A 20,593-nucleotide genomic window follows, 5' to 3' on the forward strand; every position below is an offset into this window, starting at 1 on the left:
ATGTCTCTCATCCCGCCAATCCTGCCGTGTAGAAGAGTGTCGCAATGGTGGATGCGAAGCACGTTGATGATCAATAATCGTGTGAACGGCATCGAATTCCCACTTTTGGCCTTCTTTTCAGCCCTTTTGCTCGGGAGATGATGTTCCCTCGAAGCACGTTTTCCGGCATATCGGCTGTGACTTGCTTGCTTGCGCAGGTCGAGCAAGCTTAGGCCCGGTCTGTCGCGTGGGAAAAGGTTTGGCAAGATGTGCTGCAAGGAACCTGATTTCGGTTGGGATAAGGCTCTTATCATCATCCTATTCGATGGAGAGCCACGCGTGGAAATCCAGAATGAGTGGCAAGTCCAGAGCCTTTTCCTATAACAGACGAGAGCCGTCCGGCGCGCGAGATAATGATGAACTTCAGCCGCTGATCTCATCCTCCTCTTCCTCCACGACGAACGCCAATATGGCCCCGACCACTCCGGAAAAGGCCAATTATACTGTAGAGGCGAAAACAGAACTCCAACAATCGTCCAGCGAAATCTCCTCTCCCACCAGCGATGAGACGCAGTCGCCAAACTCTCCCTCCGGGAAGCCCAAAGTCCCTTGGTATGCTTACATCTGGGATTATGAGCCCAATCGCAGCAAAGAAGAAAGCGCTTTCCTCCATCGTCTCGACACGAGCGTCCTCATCATCCTCTCCCTCGGCTACTTCATCAAGAACCTCGACCAAACCAACATCGCCAATGCCTACGTCAGCGGCATGAAAGAGGACCTCCGCATGAACCAGAACCAGATCAATTACGTCGATGTCGCATGGACAACAGGATACGTGGTCGGCCAGATTCCCTCACAAATCATCCTCACAAAAGTTCGGCCTTCCATATGGATCCCATCGTGCGAGATGGTCTGGACGATTTTGACATTTTGTTTGGCGGCCGCGAAGACGAGCGAGCATGTGATTGCGATTCGATTTTTCGTGGGGCTTTTCGAGAGTATATTCTATCCTGCGGCGCATATGATTTTGGGGAGTTGGTATAAGCCTTCGGAGCTGGCGAAGAGGGCTTGCATTTTCCATGCGAGTTCGGCAATTGCGAGTATGTTTAGTGGATATTTGCAGGCGGGAGTGTACAAGGGATTGAACGGGACACATGGGCTGGCAGGTGAGTCGAATTTGGCACAGAGGTCGCAGATTCTTTTGTTCGCGGACTGACTGATTGGCACAGGCTGGCAGTGGCTGTTCATCATGGATGGAGTCATCAGCGCTCCAATCGCAATCGCCGGTCTTTTCCTTATTCCTGACCTTCCGGAGAATAGTCGTGCGTTTTACCTGCGCAAGGATCAAATTGTTCTTGCACGGAAGCGTATGGAGTCCATCGGTCGTGCTCCGAGGACAAAGCTGGGCTGGTCGGCGTGGAAGCGCATCTTCGGAAGATGGCATGTGTATCTGCTCACGATCCTGTACATCATATTCATCAACACAGTAAGTGATATTCCAAATTTGGAGGGCAGGAATCATGCAGTGCTGACATCTTATCGCAGGGACCATCATCCAGCATCAATCCTTTCTCGCTCTGGCTCAAGGAGTCTGGCTACTCGGTCGAGCTCATCAACATCATTCCCACAGCACAGTCGGCCGTGCAAGCGGTGGCAACTGTGGTCATTGCCATTTTCTCGGATTACTGGAGACAACGAGCAGCATGGATGTCCGTCTCAACATTCTTCGGTCTGTTGTACTCGATCATCCTCGCCATCTGGGCAGTTCCTTCTGGCTTGAAGTGGTTCGCATTCTTCATCTACCGCATGTCGGTTCCATACGGGCCGATCAGCATGTCATGGGCGAAGTAAGTTCGCAAACCCTGTCCTCTTACTTGCATACCAAGGGAGTACGCTGACATTTCGTGATAGTGAAATCTGTGGCGCAGATGCGGAAGAACGCAGTATCGTGCTCGGGCTGATGAACAGTTTTGGCTACGCCTTCAATGCCTGGTTGCCACTTTTGACGTATCCGCAAGTCGATGCGCCCATATTCAGGAAAGGTTTCATCTGGTCGACTTGTGCATTCGTCGCGCAGCTCGGTATCACGTGGCTCGTGTGGTGGTTCCAACGACGAGATTTGAAAAGAAATGTGGTTCGGTCTGCGTTAGCGTGATCACTGTCCGGGGCACGGGGGTATATCATCAGCAGATTGATGGCATGATAGACCTGCGATCTTGCTGTGAGGTTGGAGGCAGATATGAGAGTTCACGAAAATAAAGACAGTAGACCTTGCCACTGCATAATCGTGGCTACCTCTGAATGCAACGACCTCTGAGTGCAACCGCAGGCCGCTAAGCAAAGCAGCAAAGCTTGCCATGGATCGAGAGCCAATCTAGTAAGGCGCTTGCACGTAGATGTCGGTGCATTCAGAGGTATACCCGGTTAGTTGGATCTCGATCCTGTGAAGATGAATCGTTGATGCAAAACCTTGAAATTCGACGATGGCTTGTGAAGACTGGGGTCTTGTCTCCAGCTGTCCGCTTGCATCATTGTAGTTAGCGCCGGGGTGGGCCGTGATGGTATGGAGGGATCCGGGCTCGGCATCCGATTGGGTCACACGGATATGGTTGATTAACCGGGCCTCGCCTAGATCACAGATATATGCACGTAGGAACAACGACTTTTGCAGGACTTCGAGACGCTGCTGCGTGGTAGCAATGCACACGATCCTGCTACACCGCATGGACGCATCCACGCCACGCCAACCGGACTGATCCATGGCCTCCAAGAATGCGGCCAAACGCACTTCCGCCGGCTCTCCCGGCGCGAGTGCTGGGCCCAGCGAGAAGAAGAGGAGAGTGGTGATTTCCATGGCCTGCGAACGATGTCGCTCGCGAAAGACCAAGGCGAGTTTTGGCCTTCCCGCTCGTCACGAGCAGCGACATTTGGCTGAGAAATTCGAGCTTTAGTGTGACGGGTTAAGACCTTCTTGCACGTCCTGCATTAATCAGTCCCAAATATGCCGATATGCCACGGAATTGCCTGCCACAGCTCGCCGGCAGGAGAACCAGGCCTTGCGGGACGAAGTGATTCATCTACGTAGGCTGCTCGAGCAATCGCGTGCAGATATCGACCCCAATTCGAGAACGTTGTCCACCAGCAGCGCCGCATCCAGCAGACAATTCTTTGATCTGCTCGGCGAGGTTGTGCAGCCAGCGAGCCTGACGCGTAGTGCATCACCTTCATACCATGAGACTGTACGAGCGACAATACCCTACACGCAATCAGCTCTGGAGTTTGAGTTGATGTGCAAGCATCCGAATGCATACCACATACTCGAGCCTCACGGGCCTTCAGAGCCTGTTGCGAACGCCCTGCTGACCTTTGCCGAATCGCCATTCCGGGCCCGGTAAGTAGAACTTCTGCAGTGTCCTCGCATGCACAAATGTGTTTACAAGAGTTCGAAGCACAATCAACCAAATCAGCCAGCCACCAGGGCTGCAGCAAAGAAACGCACTCTGTGACGTCGGCCTCCGAGACCTACAGATCTCATACTGGACTGTCGTACCCGTATCCAACGACACTGCTGCCTCGATCATATCTCTCTACCTGGAGAACATGCATCCCGTCCTCGGCACCTTCGACGCCGATCTGTTCCTGGGTGACCTACTCAACCACAAGCTTCGGTTCTGCTCGCCATTCCTCGTAAATGCAGTACTATATTTTGGATGCGTATGTCTGCTCCCGCCACGCTAATTGCGAAGCTTATGAATTCCGCAGCAAGCATATACTTTTTTCGACTCCACCGCAGCAGGTCTTGCCTGGCAGCTATACGATGAAGCGAACAAGCTATGGGAGGCGGATAAGAGTACGGACTCAATACTTCACGTTGCGGCATTGGTCAACATGGCCTATGCGGGCTCGAGCAATGGCCACGACAAAGATGGGATGAAGTATCTGAAGCTCGCCCGCAAGATGGCAGACCGACTGGGCTTGGAAGACGGTGATCCTGATGCCGCTCTCGACGTGTCAGAAACGAATCCTGTGAGCGACGACATCCGATCACGAGCACATATCGCCTGGGGGTACTTCATTTTCACCTGGTGAGTTCTTCCAGACCCCAGAGCATTCCATTCGCTGACCACAGCAGCGGGTACGCTTTCTACTACGACCACCCGCCCACGAAATCGACTTCGTCTCTTCCCATACCCGGCTCGCCGGGCTTCAAGCTGCCATCCTACATGGGATCAACAATCAACCACATATGCAAATTCTGGCTTCTCGGGAGAGAAATCGTCATCCTCTACGCCGGTGCATCCAATTCCATTGCCGAACGAGTGCCACTGGCGGCGATGGAGTCCAAATACCAGCAATTGCTTGCCCTTGCTGAGAACTTCGCGACCAAGTCCCCTCAAGGCGCTCGCGTACCGCATCACACGGCGATTCTGCAGTGCGTAAATTTCCTGAGCCATATCTACGGATTGAAAAGCTAAGTATTTTTTGCGCAGTGTTTGGTACCATACAGCAATCGTCACGCTCATGCGACCGTGGTCTGGCAAGAATGTCGTCCTCCGGACATTCGACTCCACGGGTTCACATCCCGAAAGCATTTCCGCTGCGTCTTTACGACAGCTCAAACGACTTATCATCGAGATCCGTCTCTACTACTCGCAAGCGACATATAACATCCAATGGCATCCGGGCTTGCTGTTCATCGCCAACGCCGTCCTCGCGAATTCGGCAAACGACCCAGAATGGCAATTTTATTTCATGGCTTGTCTCTACGGATATGGCGTACTGAGCACCGCGTATCCTGACGCGAGCTTGTGCTTCAAAGGACTGTTGGCTCTCGCGGTGGAGTCGGGAAAAATGCCAGCGTCACGAGCTCGTTTCCTCGCACAAGAGCTGTCACGACATGGTGAGCAGCATGACCCGACGAAATCGTATTCGGGCATCCAGATGAATCTTGATGTGGGCGAGTTGAAGGAGAGGCCGGGGACGGTGGAGGAATTGGCTTCGAGACTGGAATCGACTGTGCTTGCTGAGACGGACGATGCGGAAGTGGAAGATGATGCTTTGTTTGATGATTTGATTAATTTCGGTTGACGCTGGTTCGAGAGATGCATCAGAGATGTGCTATTGAGTGTTGGGGTCGCGATGGCAGTGAAATGAATCAGAGCAGTTATTCTGTTCTGTGTAGCATACACCGGATTTAAGTCCGATGCAACCTGCAGCCTTGCATTGACCGTGTTGTACCATCGATTTAGTTTCTCACGGAACGGTCGAGACCACCTTCACGAACTGTCTACATTGACAGAAATTCAAGGAGCGTATACAGGAGTCGGCCGGTATCCGCGCTTTTGCCGCGATATCTCCCGGGTTGTTCGCCACTGGCGCGTGTATTCCTTCTGCAGGAATCCACAGCAGCATGGTGACGACGCAGATCTTCGTGAAGAAGACCCTGAGGGTCCTGCGTCCCAGCACAGAAGGTCTTGGCACTGGAGGAATGCGGCCTTCACACCTGCCGGCCGTCGGAGTTGGCTTCCGACATTGACTTTAATTGCCCTACTTCAGCCCTGTTGACTTCCCACACTTCCTCGACTGCGTGGCGTCGCAGCGGCGCCGGTCTCACGCTCTCAGCATGCTCATATCATTCCCCACAGGTCGCAAAACAACGTAACGGACGCCGAAACCGAGCCCGAAAAGAAGCACATGGGGGATCGAGCAGATGCGGTGGCCAGCGACGTCCTCCTTCACGCCTTTGGCCGCGGCAAACGCCAACAAGCCGCGGCGGCGTGCCAAAGATGTCGCGTACGAAAGACCAAATGCGGCGGCGAGAGGCCATGCGCTTCTTGTGCCGCTGCCGGTGTGGAATGCGTTTGGATCACGCAAGAAAACGAGACTCGACGACAGGCGATCAAGCGGAAGCACGATGAAATGCTGCAGGTCACCGAGCCTGTCATGGAGCTCCACAATCTGCTCATGACGGCTGACCAGGACCAAGCCTTTGAGATTCTCCGTCGGGTGCGAGCAGGCCAGTCGATCAGTGGCGTTCTTGGGCAGCATCATGACATGCAACAAGCGCATAACTTCGTCTACGAGCAGCGTGTCTATGGACAGCTCTTCATCTCGCTCGCGCAGTCTACTGCTCCGCTCAAGGACATCGTGACCATCGCGGAGCAGATCTTCAACAACTCCCACGGAGTACAACACCTCCCTGCGCCGGATGCCCTGATAGCACTTCGGAGCCGCGTCATCAAGCTCGAGGACATCACTGGAAGATTGCCCGTTACCAACGCCATGCTGACTGAGACCCCACACTCGCCCAAGGAGGCGCGTTCGAAGGGGCCTGGGCCCAAAGATCGAGTCAAATCAATACCAATTCACCACGTCCCTGCATCTCCATGGGTGAGCTGCAAAAACACCGACGACGGTGTCTCGGATTTGGTTTCCACATACCTCGCCGCGCTCAATCCCTTTCACAGACATCTCGAGGCCGATCTGTTCCTGGCAGATATGCGGTCGAAAAGTAAACACAGTCGCTTTTGTTCCTCATTGCTCGTCTACGCCGTTCTTGCATGTGGCTCGGTGAGCATGACTGAATACTGCTCACCAAAGAAGCCAGACTGACGGTCCGCAGCTATTTTCTGAGCACGATGAGGCGTTCACATACGATCACGACTATCTCACGCGCGGTGAACATTACCACGACGAGGCTCTTCGGTTATGGGAAGAGGAAAAGGGCCGCGTTTCGATAACGAACGTACAGGCATTGTCGATACTCTCTGCAGAGTAGGTCCTGGGCCATCTTCGAAGCTTGACTCTTGCTTGCAACTGACCACCTTCCCGGTCCTCATGGCGTGGCCAAGATCGGCTTGGATGGTCGCTCCATCAAGACTTGGCGCGCATGATTAAGGATCTGAACAGCTCGGAACCCCCATGCGATATGGATGAGCTATCCGCGAGCGCGTACAAAAGAGCTCGCGCCTGCATCGCATCATGTGTGTGTCGCAATCACATGTAAGAAAGCTGTGCACGAACTTGCAACCTTCACTGACCGCATGGCAGGTACTGGATCATGGGATTATTCGGCAAGTCCGGAAACGAGATTGTCTGTGCGAAAGATGCTCCTGACCTCAAATCCATCTTGAAGGACGAAGTGATGCTCTGGCGACCATACCCCACATCTCGTCAAGAACCATTTACACTCCACATGAACCTGGTAGCTCTGGAGAACCAGTCTCTCAGCGGGTTCCTGTGGGAGATTCTGCACGACGTCTGCGCTGAAAATCGAGATCTCACCAAGTCAGAATTCTGGGAAGGCGTCAGCGGACTGGAATCGAGAATGCGCTATTGGTATCAATACCTACCGGCTCCACTGCATTACATGCCTAAAATGCCGATACCTTTGTATGATTTCCAGTACGTATGCACCCATAGATGCATCGGCACCCTCCGTCGCTGACTTGTCACCAGCGCCCAATACTTCGTCGCACAAATGATGCTCAACGACCGTTGGGCCGAAGTCCTCCTCAGCGAAGCAAGCATCTACTTCGACAAAGCCGAAAGAGACGCCGTCCGCTCACGCACCATACGCTACGCGATCCAAAGCACCGCCATCCTCCGAGACTACCGCTCACACTACGGCTACAAACAAACCCCCCCCCTTCCTCTTCCAAGTCGCCGCAATGGTCGCTTCGATCCTCCTCCGATGCATGGACCGCAACAAAGATCCCGACAAACGCTGCCCCCACGCCCCAGAAGTCATTGCTGCGTTTGAAGATTGTTGTCGGTGTTTGTTGGCGTTCAGTATGCATTTGATGCTTCCGCGGGGCATTAATCGGATGTTGCATCGAACGGCGTTGGAGATGGGTGTGAAACTTCCGCAGTCTGTGGAGAGGATGTTGGAGTTTTTCGGGAAGAATGTGTGGACGGAGGTGGATTGGAAGCGGATTAGCTCCGAGTATCCGAATATTTTGAGGGGGCCGGCTTCCAGGCCTGGAGAGCAGGAGACGATTGAGGCGGCGGTGAGGGAGTTAAAGATTTGATGAGAAGTGGTGCAGTGTTGGGTGGAAGGTGCGAAGCGCTGCTTCGCACCATGTTCTGAGCATTGCGAGGCATCTATATCTTATCTAAACAGCTTCATCTGCTGTTCCTTCTATGCAGGCTCTGGGAGCTGACGTTCGACCTCGATGCAATGATTAGTGAACGTGCTCCACCATGTTCCAGAGCCCCAGTCTAGTCTTGCAGAGGCGGCGCAGCATTGTCGAACGCCTGGGGTACGTTGGCGCCCGCTCGTGGACGCAGCACGGTCTGGGCAAGAGCAAGTGTCTCGCTGAAGGAAAACTGTCAGAAGGAACAGAGTTCCAATGCAACGGAATATTAGCGGGAAGCGGTGGTCACCTGTTTGGGACAAAGGCGTTGTAATCAGAATTGCTCTGATACGCTGATCGGAGTTGGGTTCCGTGCCGCAGGCGTGCCTGGGTGCCTGACTGGCCCATGTATTACGTTTTTGCTCTGCTCTTGCCAACTTCTATCCATTGCGCTCGAACCTCACCTGCTTCCATTCGTCGTCGACCACACGACCTTCGGCACGCTGGGGCCATATCACCGCTGCTGGTGCACAAGACAAAACAAGACTGGAAGACCTCCAAGAAAGGCCGATTGACAAGATTATGCAAGAGCAGAACCCATTGCGAGAGGCTGCATTGCGCTCTGCCGTCCTCGCGAAACATCTCGCTGGTATCAAAACCACATTTTCGTGCTTCCATTGCACCGCTGTACGCCATTGCTCCAGGCCCAAGTACATTTGCGCATCCCTCCTTCCGTCCTCCTGCCATCCATTCATCTCGTTCCTTCTCGTCTTGGCCACAATGCCCCGCGACTTCACCTTCCCATATCAACTACACTCCTTCTTTCTCATCTCTGCCCTCAGTGTTGAATACTGAGCGCGACGCACAGCTCACGAGCGACAGACTCTTTCCCACGCCGCCCACCCAATGGCCCACACTCCACCTAGCCGAGGCCTTCCCCACAGCTTCCATCACCTTCCTTCCAACCTCTCCAAGTCCGCATATGCATCCAGCACCAAAATCTTCAACAGCTCCGCATCTGCATCCTGCAGCATCTCCGGATACGCCCGAATGCTGTCCCACTTGCTCGCAATCTCTCTAATCGGCCACCACCGCTCATCATTGCTGGACATTTGCGCCTCGGACACGCGGCGTACGATCCTGCCTGCCATCGATATGATTTCGCCGAGGAGCTCGCGTGATGAGTAGCTGGCGTTGTGCAGCCGCACGTACCTCGGGTTGCTGCTGGGTTCCGTGAGCAGCTGGCGAATTGTCTTGGGCATGTTGACGAAGCTTCTCGTGCGGTGGATGCCACACTCAGGTCGAGATGTCCGAGTGGACGTCGCCGTGGACGCTGCCGACCTGTCGCTGGATGAGGGCGAAGCTTGAGAAATGAGACGCGGCCGCCTGCCAGGACAGCCTGACTCCAAGGATGGACCTTTCGCACTCAACGCACCTCGCCGTGGGTGCTGCTTCACAACAATGCGCGACAGAATACCAGTTCGAATCGTTCACTTCCTCTCCTCCTCACCGTCCGTCATCGCCACGACCAACACTCCGCGGACCCTGCAAGCCTTGCAAGATCCGATCCGGTCACGGCGGGCGTCCCAGCACTTCCCCCGGTCGGCTTCGCACAAAACGAGCCAGGCACGTCTGACGATGAACTTACGACTTTCGCTCTCGTCTCGGAGAAAAGGGAGCCTTCGCGATCGAGCCAGTATGCGCGGGCAGAGTATGCTTTGCTCATCTGATAAGATGAGGCTGTGATTTGAACTTGCAAGCTCTGCATGCGGAAATGCTCCGGCCTGTCCCGATTTTGCCGACCTCGGCTGGATTTTGCAGCGAGCGAGAGCTGTGCTGTGTTAGCAGGGTCGCGACTACGCGATTCGTGAATAGGGCGATCGATTGCTTTCTGCGAGCACGATCGGGAATGTCTTTCCACACGCAAATGGATCTGGTGAGGAGCGGGATGATGGCAAACGAGGAGCCCTCACGAGGAGAATCGCTTCAACCTGGCTATGCTTGGCACTGGCGTTCTGGAACAAAACCAACAACGCAAGGCAAACGTATGCTCCGCTATCGATTCATCCGACTGAATCAGGTCAATGCAATACTCGCATACGATACGAGAGAATAGGGCCGTGATCTTCAGCTTCAGTCAAGTAACTAGACCCCAGCCTCAGGCCTGAACCTGTTGGACAACACATTCGAGGATGCCCACGCCTAATGGTACAATTTGTCAAGGCCAGATATGCCACTTCACCGTCCAGGATGTCCGCTTCGAGACCGGCAGACCCTACAGTACAGTAGCATATTCAAGGACTCGCGGGAAAGACGTATTGCGGCCGCGTCTTGGCAGGATATGCCACTTTGGAACGAATCCACCATTTCTGCTGAATGCACTAGCTGCAGTGTAGCAGAGCTTGTGGTTTGAGGAGTCAACTGCCGATCAGATGTTCGCATTGTACTCGATGGTATGGTGGCTTCGACGTCCAGCAACCGATCACCAAATGGACACTCAGCTTCCCCGCTGCAGTAGTCAGACTTAATTTACTGTACGCGAACATGCATCTGGTTGCCAACGCATACATCTTCGATCACATCGGCCTGGAAGGAGGCTCCTCACGACTTGATCATCACAGCAAGTCGACACAGTGGGACGATGGAGACCTGCTCTGAGCGATGGGCTTTCACACGAGCGGAATTCACACACAGCATTCACGGTTCATCTTCCTACTGCACTGTTATGATGCTTGACGCTTCTGAGCCTGCTCCTCTTTCGAATATACTATGCGGTCCTGAGACGCAGCCCGTCGCCCTGTCGCTGAACGAAGAGACTGCAACAAGATCACAAGTCTTCCAATGGGTACCTGCATATGCCGCCTCCGTCGCGTTCTCGCTGCTCACCCAGCATCATCGGCTTCTTGCTTCTTGGGGAAAGGCAAGAGTGCGATGGGCGCAGTGCAATGGATGACGTCGAAGCTCTCTTCGAGGATACAATAAAAACCCTGAGGCCTACCCAAAGGCTTGAGAAGGGCCGCTCGCCGGATTGTGAAACTTGGTGGCCTTTTCATTGAGGATGACGACAGGTATTGAAAGCGTATGGCTCTAACATTCGATTCGTGCACTTTCTACGAGCCATATTGTTCGAAGTTATCCGTCTGCCATCAGTCTCGTCCGCTATTCAGGTATGTCAGGTCCGTACTAAGCGGTACGGCTCATATGGATAGAGCAAATGTCCCCTTTTCACCTTCCGTTGCTAGACGAGTGATGGCTCCGAATTGTCGACTTCCGAACTTCGGAACATGTATATACGATCTATTTTTTGCGAAACCCGACAAATGCATTCTACTCTACGCTCTATCACCACTTCTCACTACTGTAATCACGACAAGACTTTAGGCCACATCCTTTCCCTCCAATAGGTCAATTTTAACGCCATGCTCTCTGCTGTTCGGCCTAGCGAGAAGGCGCGCGAGCGCAGCAACAGCTTCTTGAGGAGCGAGTATACGCGCTCTTGCTAATGACTGTGGGACAGGCCATTCAAATCATAACCGTAATGAAAAGTGCAAATAGTCTTGTACCACACGGGAGCTGCATCGTTTGCGGCGTACAATTGTTCCGTAGTGTTACTCAGTATGTCTATGCCGTGCCTTTGCACCAAGGAGCGAAATCTCCTGACCGATTCACGACAAATAGATGCGTAGTATATGTCAACAACCTTATCTTCTCATTCTGTATTCTTCGCAAGCTTCCTCCATCCTCTTAAGCAAGATGCTCATCACCCACATGCTCCCTCTTACCCTCCCACTCCTCCCTCTCGCAAAGGCTACCTGTACAGTACAGCAGTACGACCATCCACCTACGATCTCATCTCCCCCTATCCCATGGCAGCAGCAGTCAACATATCATACTAACAGGAACTCAACCTCTCAGATTCTCCGGCAACAACTGCGACAACGACAACTCCCCCAGTCCCCTAACCTCGATCCCCCAAAACGGCTTTTGCCACAAGGCATTGTTTAACAAACACTCCTATCTTCTAAGCGAAGGCTGTGGGTTCTTTGACGTGGATCTCTGGGTACGTTTACCAATCAATCTACTCTTTCTATCTCAACACCAGCCAATAAGTCGTGATCACGAGAAGGTATTAAATCGATGTTGCTAACATGTCCGATAATATACATGTAGCAAGACGACGAATGCGGACACGGACCTTCGAGATCGCACCAACACAATCAACACTTTCGGTGTTTGAGGGCCGGGTGCTATAATGTGAATTTGGGGGGAAAGTGGGGGAGTTTGAATGTGGTGGGTGATGTGGGAGGTTGTTGGGGGTGGAAAGATCACTTGATGGACAGAGGAGGAACGGGTGCTCGTTGATTGGGTTGGGGGGAGATGGCTTTTGTGTGATCAAGGGCACTTGGGTTCTTGTGCGATAGATGGCACTAAAGGGGCGGACGATAGGAAATCCGAGCTGCTGATTGAAGGTTGTTCCGATGGGGATGTTGCAGCTGGATGGCGTGCTTCATACACTCGATTTGATGAGTCCAGCATGATCTAGTTCTGTGTCGCCTGTTCAAGATGCAGACGGAGCTTTTTCCGCAAGGCGTGGATTGTGATTACATTCCAAGTTTATGTCACTGCGTGAAATCAGATGAGATCGATCCCAGTAGTACAGACCAACGCAAATTGCTTCGAATGCGGACAACGCAACTCGTTCTCTAATCCAGTCTGCTGCTCCCTGAACACAAATCGATTCCTTTATTTTGGAACCGACGTGAGAAATCGATGTGAGTGCAAATGGCAAGACCAAGCCTGCGGCTCGGAAATCACGAATTGCTTCTCAAGAGTGGAAGAACTTCGATATCTGCGGACTGGATGCCACAACGTGAAGACAGGATGTGCTCGGGGAAGTTTTGAGGTCTGGGGCAATTCGTCTCCAAGTGGGGCAGGAAGATGTTGTTGGAGACTGTTACCCTGTCCAACTCGCGGCATCACAACATTTGTATCTGGAGTGCAATCTGCAAAGCTGGAATTTGAGAGTGTTCGGAGGGAACAAGTAGCAGCTCTTGTTCATTTGAGTCGTGACTGGAACAACGAATAGTATACTCAAAGCAGAATGATCCGGAGGTTGATCTCGCTCTCTGTTTCCTATAGTCTTCCGCATGCGGGGAAAAGGCCTCAGTTTTGCGTAGGTGCCTCATCAGAACACTGCCGATCGATCGAATGCTGTTGCTGCTCGGGTCGGGAAGGAGTCTCCTAGAATGCTCCCTCTGGAGTGAACAAAACGCAAGCCGCAAGCTAGAAGGAACTTTTTCCTGACCGGGACGAAGCATCCTTTGAGCGAAGAGAGGCTGTCCCTTCTGTGCCTCTATCAAACGCCTCAGAAGATTGCCCGTAGATGGTTCCAGACCGCCTTGTCCCGAACTTCCTTCAAGTTAAATGGCGAAGATATCCCGATCCGTGACACATCACCATCCAGGCCCGTAAGGTGCCCAGCCGACCAATGGGAGCAACCGCTCTCTAATTCGCCTTGCCCATTCCAGTTACAGTGACATCTTCCATTCCCCCAATTCTGCAATAGCACATTGCCTGTTTCGGGATCGTCCACAAGTTCCCATCGGACGAGAAGCCAAAACCATGCATCAGCACTATGTATAGTCAATCAATAACACGCTCATCACTGGGCTTCTGCGCAACAATGCTCATCGAAGCGCTGTCCGCACGGGAAAGAAGACGAGGCCAAACTTCAAGAAAGCAGCATTCCATAATAAGCGCATCGCTGGAACCAAGTCACAGAGGAGGTCATCTAGTAGGTCTTCTAGAGCCCGTATTCCACCACCCGATCGGTTTGCCGGTCAGCGCTATGCGCGGAGTCGCAGAGTCGGTTGCAAACCGTTCAACAACTAGGTCAGACAGGCTTTTCCAAGGCCTCTCCTCTCTCTGCGGGATAGGTGTGCAGCGCGCACGGGTGTCGGCGGTAGCGGGCGAAAAAGCCCGCCTGTTGTTCGTGGAGCCACCGATTGGGGGAACTTCGTACAGTAGGAGAATGAAGCGCCGGGTGGCGGGGATATATTAGGCCTTCGTGTTCTTCTGATGCAGCAGCAGCAGCATCTCCAAATTCGAATCTTCTCCTCGTAGCTACACACCCAAGCACCACGATGAAGACGACTATTTTCGCTATTGTGCTCGCAGCCGCGGCGGGTAGTGTCCAAGCGTCTTGGGTAAGTTTGCCCCTCGTCAGGCACTTGAAAAGCCGGCCATGCTGCACGAAAAAACATGTCGCATGATCTGGCCGGCACTGCGACTGATCATCTTGCAGAATTGCATCCTTCCCAAGTCCTACGGAGGCACGGCAGTCAACCAATTTGGCGACTGCGTGCAGAATGGGAATTTGAACGACATCTATCCTTGTAGACATCAGGCTGTGAGTCGTTCTTTCTTTCCGTCGTCGGTTGCAGGGCGGCGGTCGTACATGCTCGCATGGCATGGGAAGAGACATGATGCTAATGAGAGGGATGCTGCCAGTCCACGGATATCGGCCGGTGCAAGAAGCAAGGCAACGGTTGCACGCCTTACAAGACGGGCACTGAAGAGCTGGGAAATGTGGTCAAGTATGCGGACTGTTCGGCGTAGAAATGCAGGCAAAGTAGCTGGCAATGGCAGTATTCGAGTTCGGACGAATTCGCACCTTCCGAGGTGCAGGTTGTTGCGTCGTGGCGATGGATGAAGTCTCAGACGTTACGATGGCGGGACTATCGCTGCTGCGTAGCCAGAATGCATGCGGGCTGTACGTCGTTTTCGGCATCGAAGAGGACACATTTTGGGGATACTCGTGGCGAGATGCTCATGGTTAGCAGGCCTCTGTGCAGACAGATTCCCAGCGCAAAGCAAAATCGAAAGAAGAATGAAAATCGAGTATACTTAGCCCGAAGAAAGCGAATGCCGCATCGATCCTCACATCTCTGCTTTCTGCAGGGTATCTGAGGTATTCAGTGCCGTGAAGCGAGACCGGTACGAAGTCGATGTCGCAGCGAGCGATCCAATGTGAGCGTTGTCGACTGTTCGTTCCAACATCCATGAGCAGTCCGGACGGCTGATGCTCACAGCAGAGGAGGCTCGCTATCGGATTCTGTTCCCTCACTTTCGAAGATCAGAAGAGATCCAGATCGGAGTGGCGTCGGATGACGATGCACAATGCATGTGGTTGGAAGACGGGAACTTCCTCCGCTGTTCGATTCGTCCTTGGCAGGTACGAGGACGACATTTTCGCCGCTGATCTTTCGAGTTTCGATTTTTTTTTTTTCGTTCTCGCTGCCGCTGATCTCATGTGTCTGTTAGCGTGAAGAGATGATGACATTGTTCGAGGTCGAGACTGTGGCGACGAAGGAACGTCGGGAACACAGGGTGTTCGATGGTGTTCAGTCATCCATGAGGAGAGAGTTGCGCGTGGCACTGGAAATGGGCAATGCTCGTCGTGGGAATTGTGTTGGTCGAGCAAGCAGTTGACAAGCTTGGTGGGAGAGTTGCGGCGATGGGCGGGAGAGCTGGGAGAGCTTCACTGTGATGGCGTGGACGAGTGTTGGAGGATTTCGCCCACTCGGAAACGGAGATGGAGGACTGATTGCAGACGGAGGTGATCTGGCTGCCCACCGCCACCGCGAGCTGCTGTCGGATCTGTTCCGATGGACACGCGCTGAGGTGAAGAACGTCGCCATCCACGGCCTCGGAGAAGCTGCTGACCAGATTCGGCCTCAGGCTTCATTGCCGCGGCGAGGGTCCCGGTCGGCAATAATGCATCACCTGCAGGTCCTGCTCGTACACGTCCTCTGCGACGGAAATGATTGCTGAGTGCAGAACCTCACCAACGAGACGGACGAAACGTGCCAATTCACGCACGCCATCTGCCGGCTGGCGTCATGGATGGCAGCGACAATGGCAAACGCAACCCGCCAAGACCGCGCTTGTCCTCCGCGCTCGCTGCATCAAAAGGGAAAGAGCGACCGAGGCTGACTTTTCGCTCGCGCTGATTGGGCGATCGGTGGTGGGGTAGGTCAGGCAATGGCAGTCGCGATCCCCGTCGACCCCGCGCCGCGCCGACGACTCGAGCAGTTGTGGGCAGCAGGTGCAGGGCGAGGCCAGAGGCAGAAGGCCAGCTCGCTCCCTCACTGCCTGTCTGCTCCGCTGCTACAAATGTTGCAGAGGAGAATCATCCACTTCTCCCGCCGATTCCCTCCTCCTTCTTTCATCTCCTCCTCCTCCTCCAAACCTCTCTTCCTCCTCCCCAAACAAACCACACATCTCGCACACACCATGGCCGAGTGCCCCGTGAAGCACAGCAACGTCGGCGGTGGCGGCACCCGCAACCGCGACTGGTGGCCCAACGAGCTCCGAACGGGCATCCTCCGCCAGCACACCGAGCGAACCGATCCCTTCGGCGGCAAGTTCGACTATGCTCAGGCATTCAAGAGCCTCGACTACGCCGGGCTCAAGAAAGATCTCCATGCATTGATGACCGACTCGCAAGATTGGTGGCCGGCAGACTTCGGCCACTATGGCGGTCTGTTCGTGCGAATGGCGTGGCACAGTGCCGGCACATACCGCGTCTTCGACGGCCGAGGAGGTGGTGGCGAGGGTCAGCAGCGATTCGCTCCGCTGAACTCATGGCCAGACAATGTCTCTCTCGACAAGGCCCGCAGACTGCTGCTCCCCATCAAGCTCAAGTACGGCAACAAGATCTCGTGGGCGGATCTCTTCCTCCTCACCGGAAACGTCGCCATTGAATCCATGGGTCTGCAGACATTCGGTTTCGCTGGTGGTCGTGCAGACACTTGGGAAGCCGATGAGTCTGTCTACTGGGGAGGCGAGCAGACATGGCTGGGCAACGAAGTCCGCTACTCGGACGGCAAGGAGGGTCTTGCCCAGCACGGCGTGGTCGACGGTGACCAGTCGAAGAAGGGCCACACGGATATCCACTCCCGCGACCTCGAGAAGCCTCTTGGTGCTTCCCACATGGGTCTCATCTACGTCAACCCAGAGGGTCCAGACGGTGTTCCGGACCCACTCGCCGCCGCCCGCGACATCAAGACCACTTTCGGCCGCATGGCCATGAACCACGAGGAGACCGTCGCTCTCATTGCTGGTGGTCACGCCTTTGGCAAGACCCACGGTGCTGGTCCTTCCGACAACCTCGGCGTCGAGCCAAACGCTGCTCCAATTGAGCAACAAGGCTTCGGCTGGAAGAACAGCTACAAGTCAGGCAAGGGCGCCGACACCATCACATCAGGCCTCGAAGTCACCTGGACCAGCACTCCTGTCAAGTGGAGCAACAAGTATCTCGAGTACATGTACAAGTACGACTGGGAGCTCACCAAGTCTCCAGCTGGTGCCAACCAGTGGGTGGCCAAGACGGACGACAAGATCATTCCACACGCCTACGACCCCAACATCAAGCTCAAGCCTACCATGTTGACCACCGATCTCGCCCTTCGCTTCGACCCTGAATTCGACAAGATCTCCCGCAAGTTCCTCGAGAACCCAAAGCTTCTCGATGATGCCTTCGCTCGTGCCTGGTTCAAGCTCCTTCACCGTGATATGGGCCCACGCTCGCGCTGGTTGGGACCTGAGATCCCCAAGGAGGTCTCCATCTGGGAGGACCCAATCCCAGACCCACCAGCTCAGACCATCAGCGAGTCGGACGCCGAGGCTCTCAAGAAGCAGATCCTCAGCTCTGGTGTCGCCCCACAGAAGTTGATCGCTGTCGCTTTCGCCGCATCCTCTTCCTACCGTGGCAGCGACAAGCGTGGTGGCGCCAACGGTGCTCGTATCCGCCTCGAGCCACAGAGGAGCTGGCAGGTCAACAACCCAGCGCAGGTGCAGGAAGTCGTCAGCGCGTTGGAGAAGATTCAAAAGGACAGCGGCAAGCAGGTCTCGATCGCTGATCTCATCGTCCTTGCTGGTTCCGCCGCCGTCGAGCAGGCATCCGGCCTCAAGGTTCCATTCACACCCGGCCGCACCGATGCTTCGCAGGAGCAGACCGACGTCGAGTCATTCTCTCACCTCGAGCCAGCCGTCGACGGATTCCGCAACTACGGCCAGTCAACCAACCGCGTGACTACCGAGCAATTCCTCGTCGACCGCGCCCACCTCCTCACACTCTCCGCACCCGAGACGGCCGCCCTCATTGGTGGTCTCCGTGTGCTGAACCAGAACTGGGACGGCTCACAGCACGGTGTCTTCACCAAGCAGCCCGGCACCCTCACCAACGACTTCTTCAAGAACCTCCTCGACAACAACACCGAGTGGAAGTCCACAGGCGGCGAAGTCTTCGAGGGCATCGACCGCAAGTCGGGCCAGAAGAAGTGGACTGGCACGCGTGCCGACCTCATCTTCGGCCACCACCCCGAGTTCCGCGCCATTTCCGAAGTGTACGGCGCCGCCGACGGAGAGGCCAAGTTCAAGCAGGACTTTGTCAACGTTTGGGTGAAGTTGGCCAACAACGACCGATTTGATCTGACTTCCGCCGCAAGTAAGTCGAAGCCGCGATTGTAATCTGCATCTGCACTGTTCCCGATCAAGGTATGATGGGGGCGTTCTTCTTCACGCGTGTGCTTGATTTTGTCATGGCGAGTCGAGGATTGGTGCTGACCAGTTTCTTGTTGCAGGGAAGTAAATGATGCGATCGATCTAGATGGGACGATGATGAGGAGCATGGTTCACGATGAATGAAAGAGTCTTGTTGATGTGAAAGGATGATAGCTCACGCTCTCGTGAGTCGGATGTGTTATCATAAAAGAAGATATCCTTTGGTGTGAAATGAAATGAAAGTACGACAATTTGTTCAACCACTTTCTCCCACATCTCTTCTTGTTGGGCGCGAAAACTTCCCGCTTGGCTGTTACGCTGATTGCTTGGTACGATGGGTAACTGATGTCCCTCGGGCTGCGATGCCTTCTAGCGTCCTGCCGACTCCGAACGCTAGCAGCGTATGCTACATTTCTCCATCTCTCCTCTCTTTGGCGTGGCGTATGGAGAGTTGCCGATGGAGACTTGCTAGTGTGCTAGGAAAAAGAAGTACTTTGAGAATTGTGTAACAAGTGTTTGACGTTCGCTGATGCGGTGGAGAAAGGAGGAGCAGAGGATGAGATGGGGGTTTGGAGAATTGCTGGAAGGGATGATGATTTGGTCCGGGAATGTGTGTGAGTAGCAAGATGCGAGGTGGACCTGGAAGATGGTGAGAGCGGGGTGAGGGACGTGAGGCGCATGTAGAGGACAGAAGGTGAGAGAAGGGGCAAAATGGAGGTGATCGGGTTGGTGTGGTGCACGGGATGGGATCGTAGAGATGCGGTGAAATATGGAATGTCGATGGTGGACTCGACTTTGTTAACGCCAATGAATGAAAATCAAGCAGAGCAGCCGCGGTGATGGGCATGTTGTCGAAGTTGGCGAGGACTTGAGCTGGGGGAGAGGGCGTTGGATGGGAGTAGTTCGACTGCTTGTCTCGAATGCTGCATTCTTGTTCACGAATGGATTAGCAGCGATGGGCCCTTCGTCGTAGCTTAGAAGAATGGTCGAAGGGGCAGCTGGGTAAGTTCATCATGAAGCAGCATCGTCGTCTGGTTTTCTGCTCACATCAAGTAAGTCTTCTGAATGCCGTCGTCATCAAATGCCCTGGCGCATAAAAGGCAATGCGGCTCGCGGATTGGAATCACTCCGTGTGACTTTCCAGGCTTAGAAGCGTTGAGCGTAGTGTACATACTTGCAGCACTTACGTGATGCAACGATCCAGCTTCATGGATGAGCAGTCACGGAATTCGGGCAGCTGAGAATCCGAGCGCCTCTGAAGATTGCGCTTTGAGAGATGTCGATGATGATTCCATTTCTGTCCGGTCTATTCTATTCTCGGGGGAGACATAGTTTGGAATCTCGCATCGTTGCCAGTTATAGTGTTGCCAGATATAGTCCTTGCCCATAATGGGAAGACTGCTGGTCTGCTCTCAATCGGCGACGAACTCGTACAAATCCAGACAGAACGCCAATTTCGACTTCGCGATAGATCTGCCCTACACATATGAGTTACCGGAAGCAGGAATGCAGTGTTACACCTCGCAATATAGATCCGACCCTGCGGCAATCTTGCAGTGGCTCAACCATGCCGCCGCGTCGCTTGGGCATGAGCTTGGCGAGATATCAACACGTGGATCCTGGTTTGATGTGCCGTATCTGGTCTATGTGCGACACAGTCTTCCAGAAACAGCAAAGAAGGAGAGTGTCCTTGCATCGTATAGTGCCAAGACAGGGCGAGACAGAAATAGTTCGAGCCTCCAGATTTCTGAAGAATCCTTCTCCGCAGCCGTGCGAAGGTCCGGGGATATACCGGGGAAGAAGACGCATCCGCAACGCGCGTAGGGAGGTTGCTGTACTTTGTACTGTCGCGACGACACTCGAAGATTGCATTCCTCCCGGCACCGAAGTCGCGTGTCTCTGGCCTGGACTGCCGATCCGAGGTGCCATGCGCTGCCATGCACACGTGTTCCGCGACCAAGCATCGCCCCGAG

At 54.1% G+C, this 20,593-nt stretch overlaps 5 protein-coding genes across 8 annotated transcripts; 4 read left to right on the plus strand and 1 right to left on the minus strand.

Annotated features, from left to right (window-relative positions):
• Positions 1-448: 448 nt before the first annotated feature.
• CKM354_001285200 (uncharacterized protein) lies at positions 449-5,067 on the plus strand (the record flags this gene model as incomplete). 3 transcript variants are annotated; one of them, XM_044808380.1, is made up of 9 exons in its annotated part: positions 449-1,145; positions 1,209-1,465; positions 1,525-1,826; positions 1,891-2,039; positions 3,013-3,370; positions 3,420-3,693; positions 3,742-4,064; positions 4,112-4,411; positions 4,470-5,067. In XM_044808380.1, 9 exons carry the CDS (start codon positions 449-451, stop codon positions 5,065-5,067), a joined length of 3,258 nt encoding a protein of 1,085 aa, XP_044664315.1. The 3 variants fall into 3 exon arrangements, with proteins under 3 accessions (XP_044664315.1, XP_044664316.1, XP_044664317.1); XM_044808382.1 differs by lacking the exons at positions 449-1,145; positions 1,209-1,465; positions 1,525-1,826; positions 1,891-2,039 and adding an exon at positions 2,739-2,822 and having other exon boundaries at positions 3,024-3,370; XM_044808381.1 differs by lacking the exons at positions 3,013-3,370; positions 3,420-3,693; positions 3,742-4,064; positions 4,112-4,411; positions 4,470-5,067 and having other exon boundaries at positions 1,891-2,134.
• Positions 5,068-5,673: 606 nt separating this feature from the next.
• On the plus strand, positions 5,674-7,741 carry CKM354_001285300 (uncharacterized protein; the record flags this gene model as incomplete). Its single annotated transcript, XM_044808383.1, has 5 exons — positions 5,674-6,549; positions 6,602-6,753; positions 6,889-6,981; positions 7,030-7,383; positions 7,438-7,741. 5 exons carry the CDS (start codon positions 5,674-5,676, stop codon positions 7,739-7,741), a joined length of 1,779 nt encoding a protein of 592 aa, XP_044664318.1.
• A 31-nt stretch (positions 7,742-7,772) lies between these two features.
• CKM354_001285400 (uncharacterized protein) lies at positions 7,773-8,009 on the plus strand (the record flags this gene model as incomplete). The annotated part of the gene is made up of 1 exon (XM_044808384.1): positions 7,773-8,009. The coding sequence occupies one exon, from the start codon at positions 7,773-7,775 to the stop codon at positions 8,007-8,009; it is 237 nt and encodes a 78-aa protein (XP_044664319.1).
• Positions 8,010-9,004: 995 nt separating this feature from the next.
• On the minus strand, positions 9,005-9,316 carry CKM354_001285500 (uncharacterized protein; the record flags this gene model as incomplete). Its single annotated transcript, XM_044808385.1, has 1 exon — positions 9,005-9,316. One exon carries the CDS (start codon positions 9,314-9,316, stop codon positions 9,005-9,007), a length of 312 nt encoding a protein of 103 aa, XP_044664320.1.
• A 7,033-nt stretch (positions 9,317-16,349) lies between these two features.
• CKM354_001285600 (uncharacterized protein) lies at positions 16,350-18,587 on the plus strand (the record flags this gene model as incomplete). 2 transcript variants are annotated; one of them, XM_044808386.1, is made up of 1 exon in its annotated part: positions 16,350-18,587. In XM_044808386.1, the coding sequence occupies one exon, from the start codon at positions 16,350-16,352 to the stop codon at positions 18,585-18,587; it is 2,238 nt and encodes a 745-aa protein (XP_044664321.1). The 2 variants fall into 2 exon arrangements, with proteins under 2 accessions (XP_044664321.1, XP_044664322.1); XM_044808387.1 differs by having other exon boundaries at positions 17,631-18,587.
• Positions 18,588-20,593: the final 2,006 nt, after the last annotated feature.

This window comes from Cercospora kikuchii (assembly GCF_019650295.1).
Source record: "Cercospora kikuchii DNA, contig_00009, whole genome shotgun sequence".
Taxonomy (NCBI): domain Eukaryota; kingdom Fungi; phylum Ascomycota; class Dothideomycetes; order Mycosphaerellales; family Mycosphaerellaceae; genus Cercospora; species Cercospora kikuchii.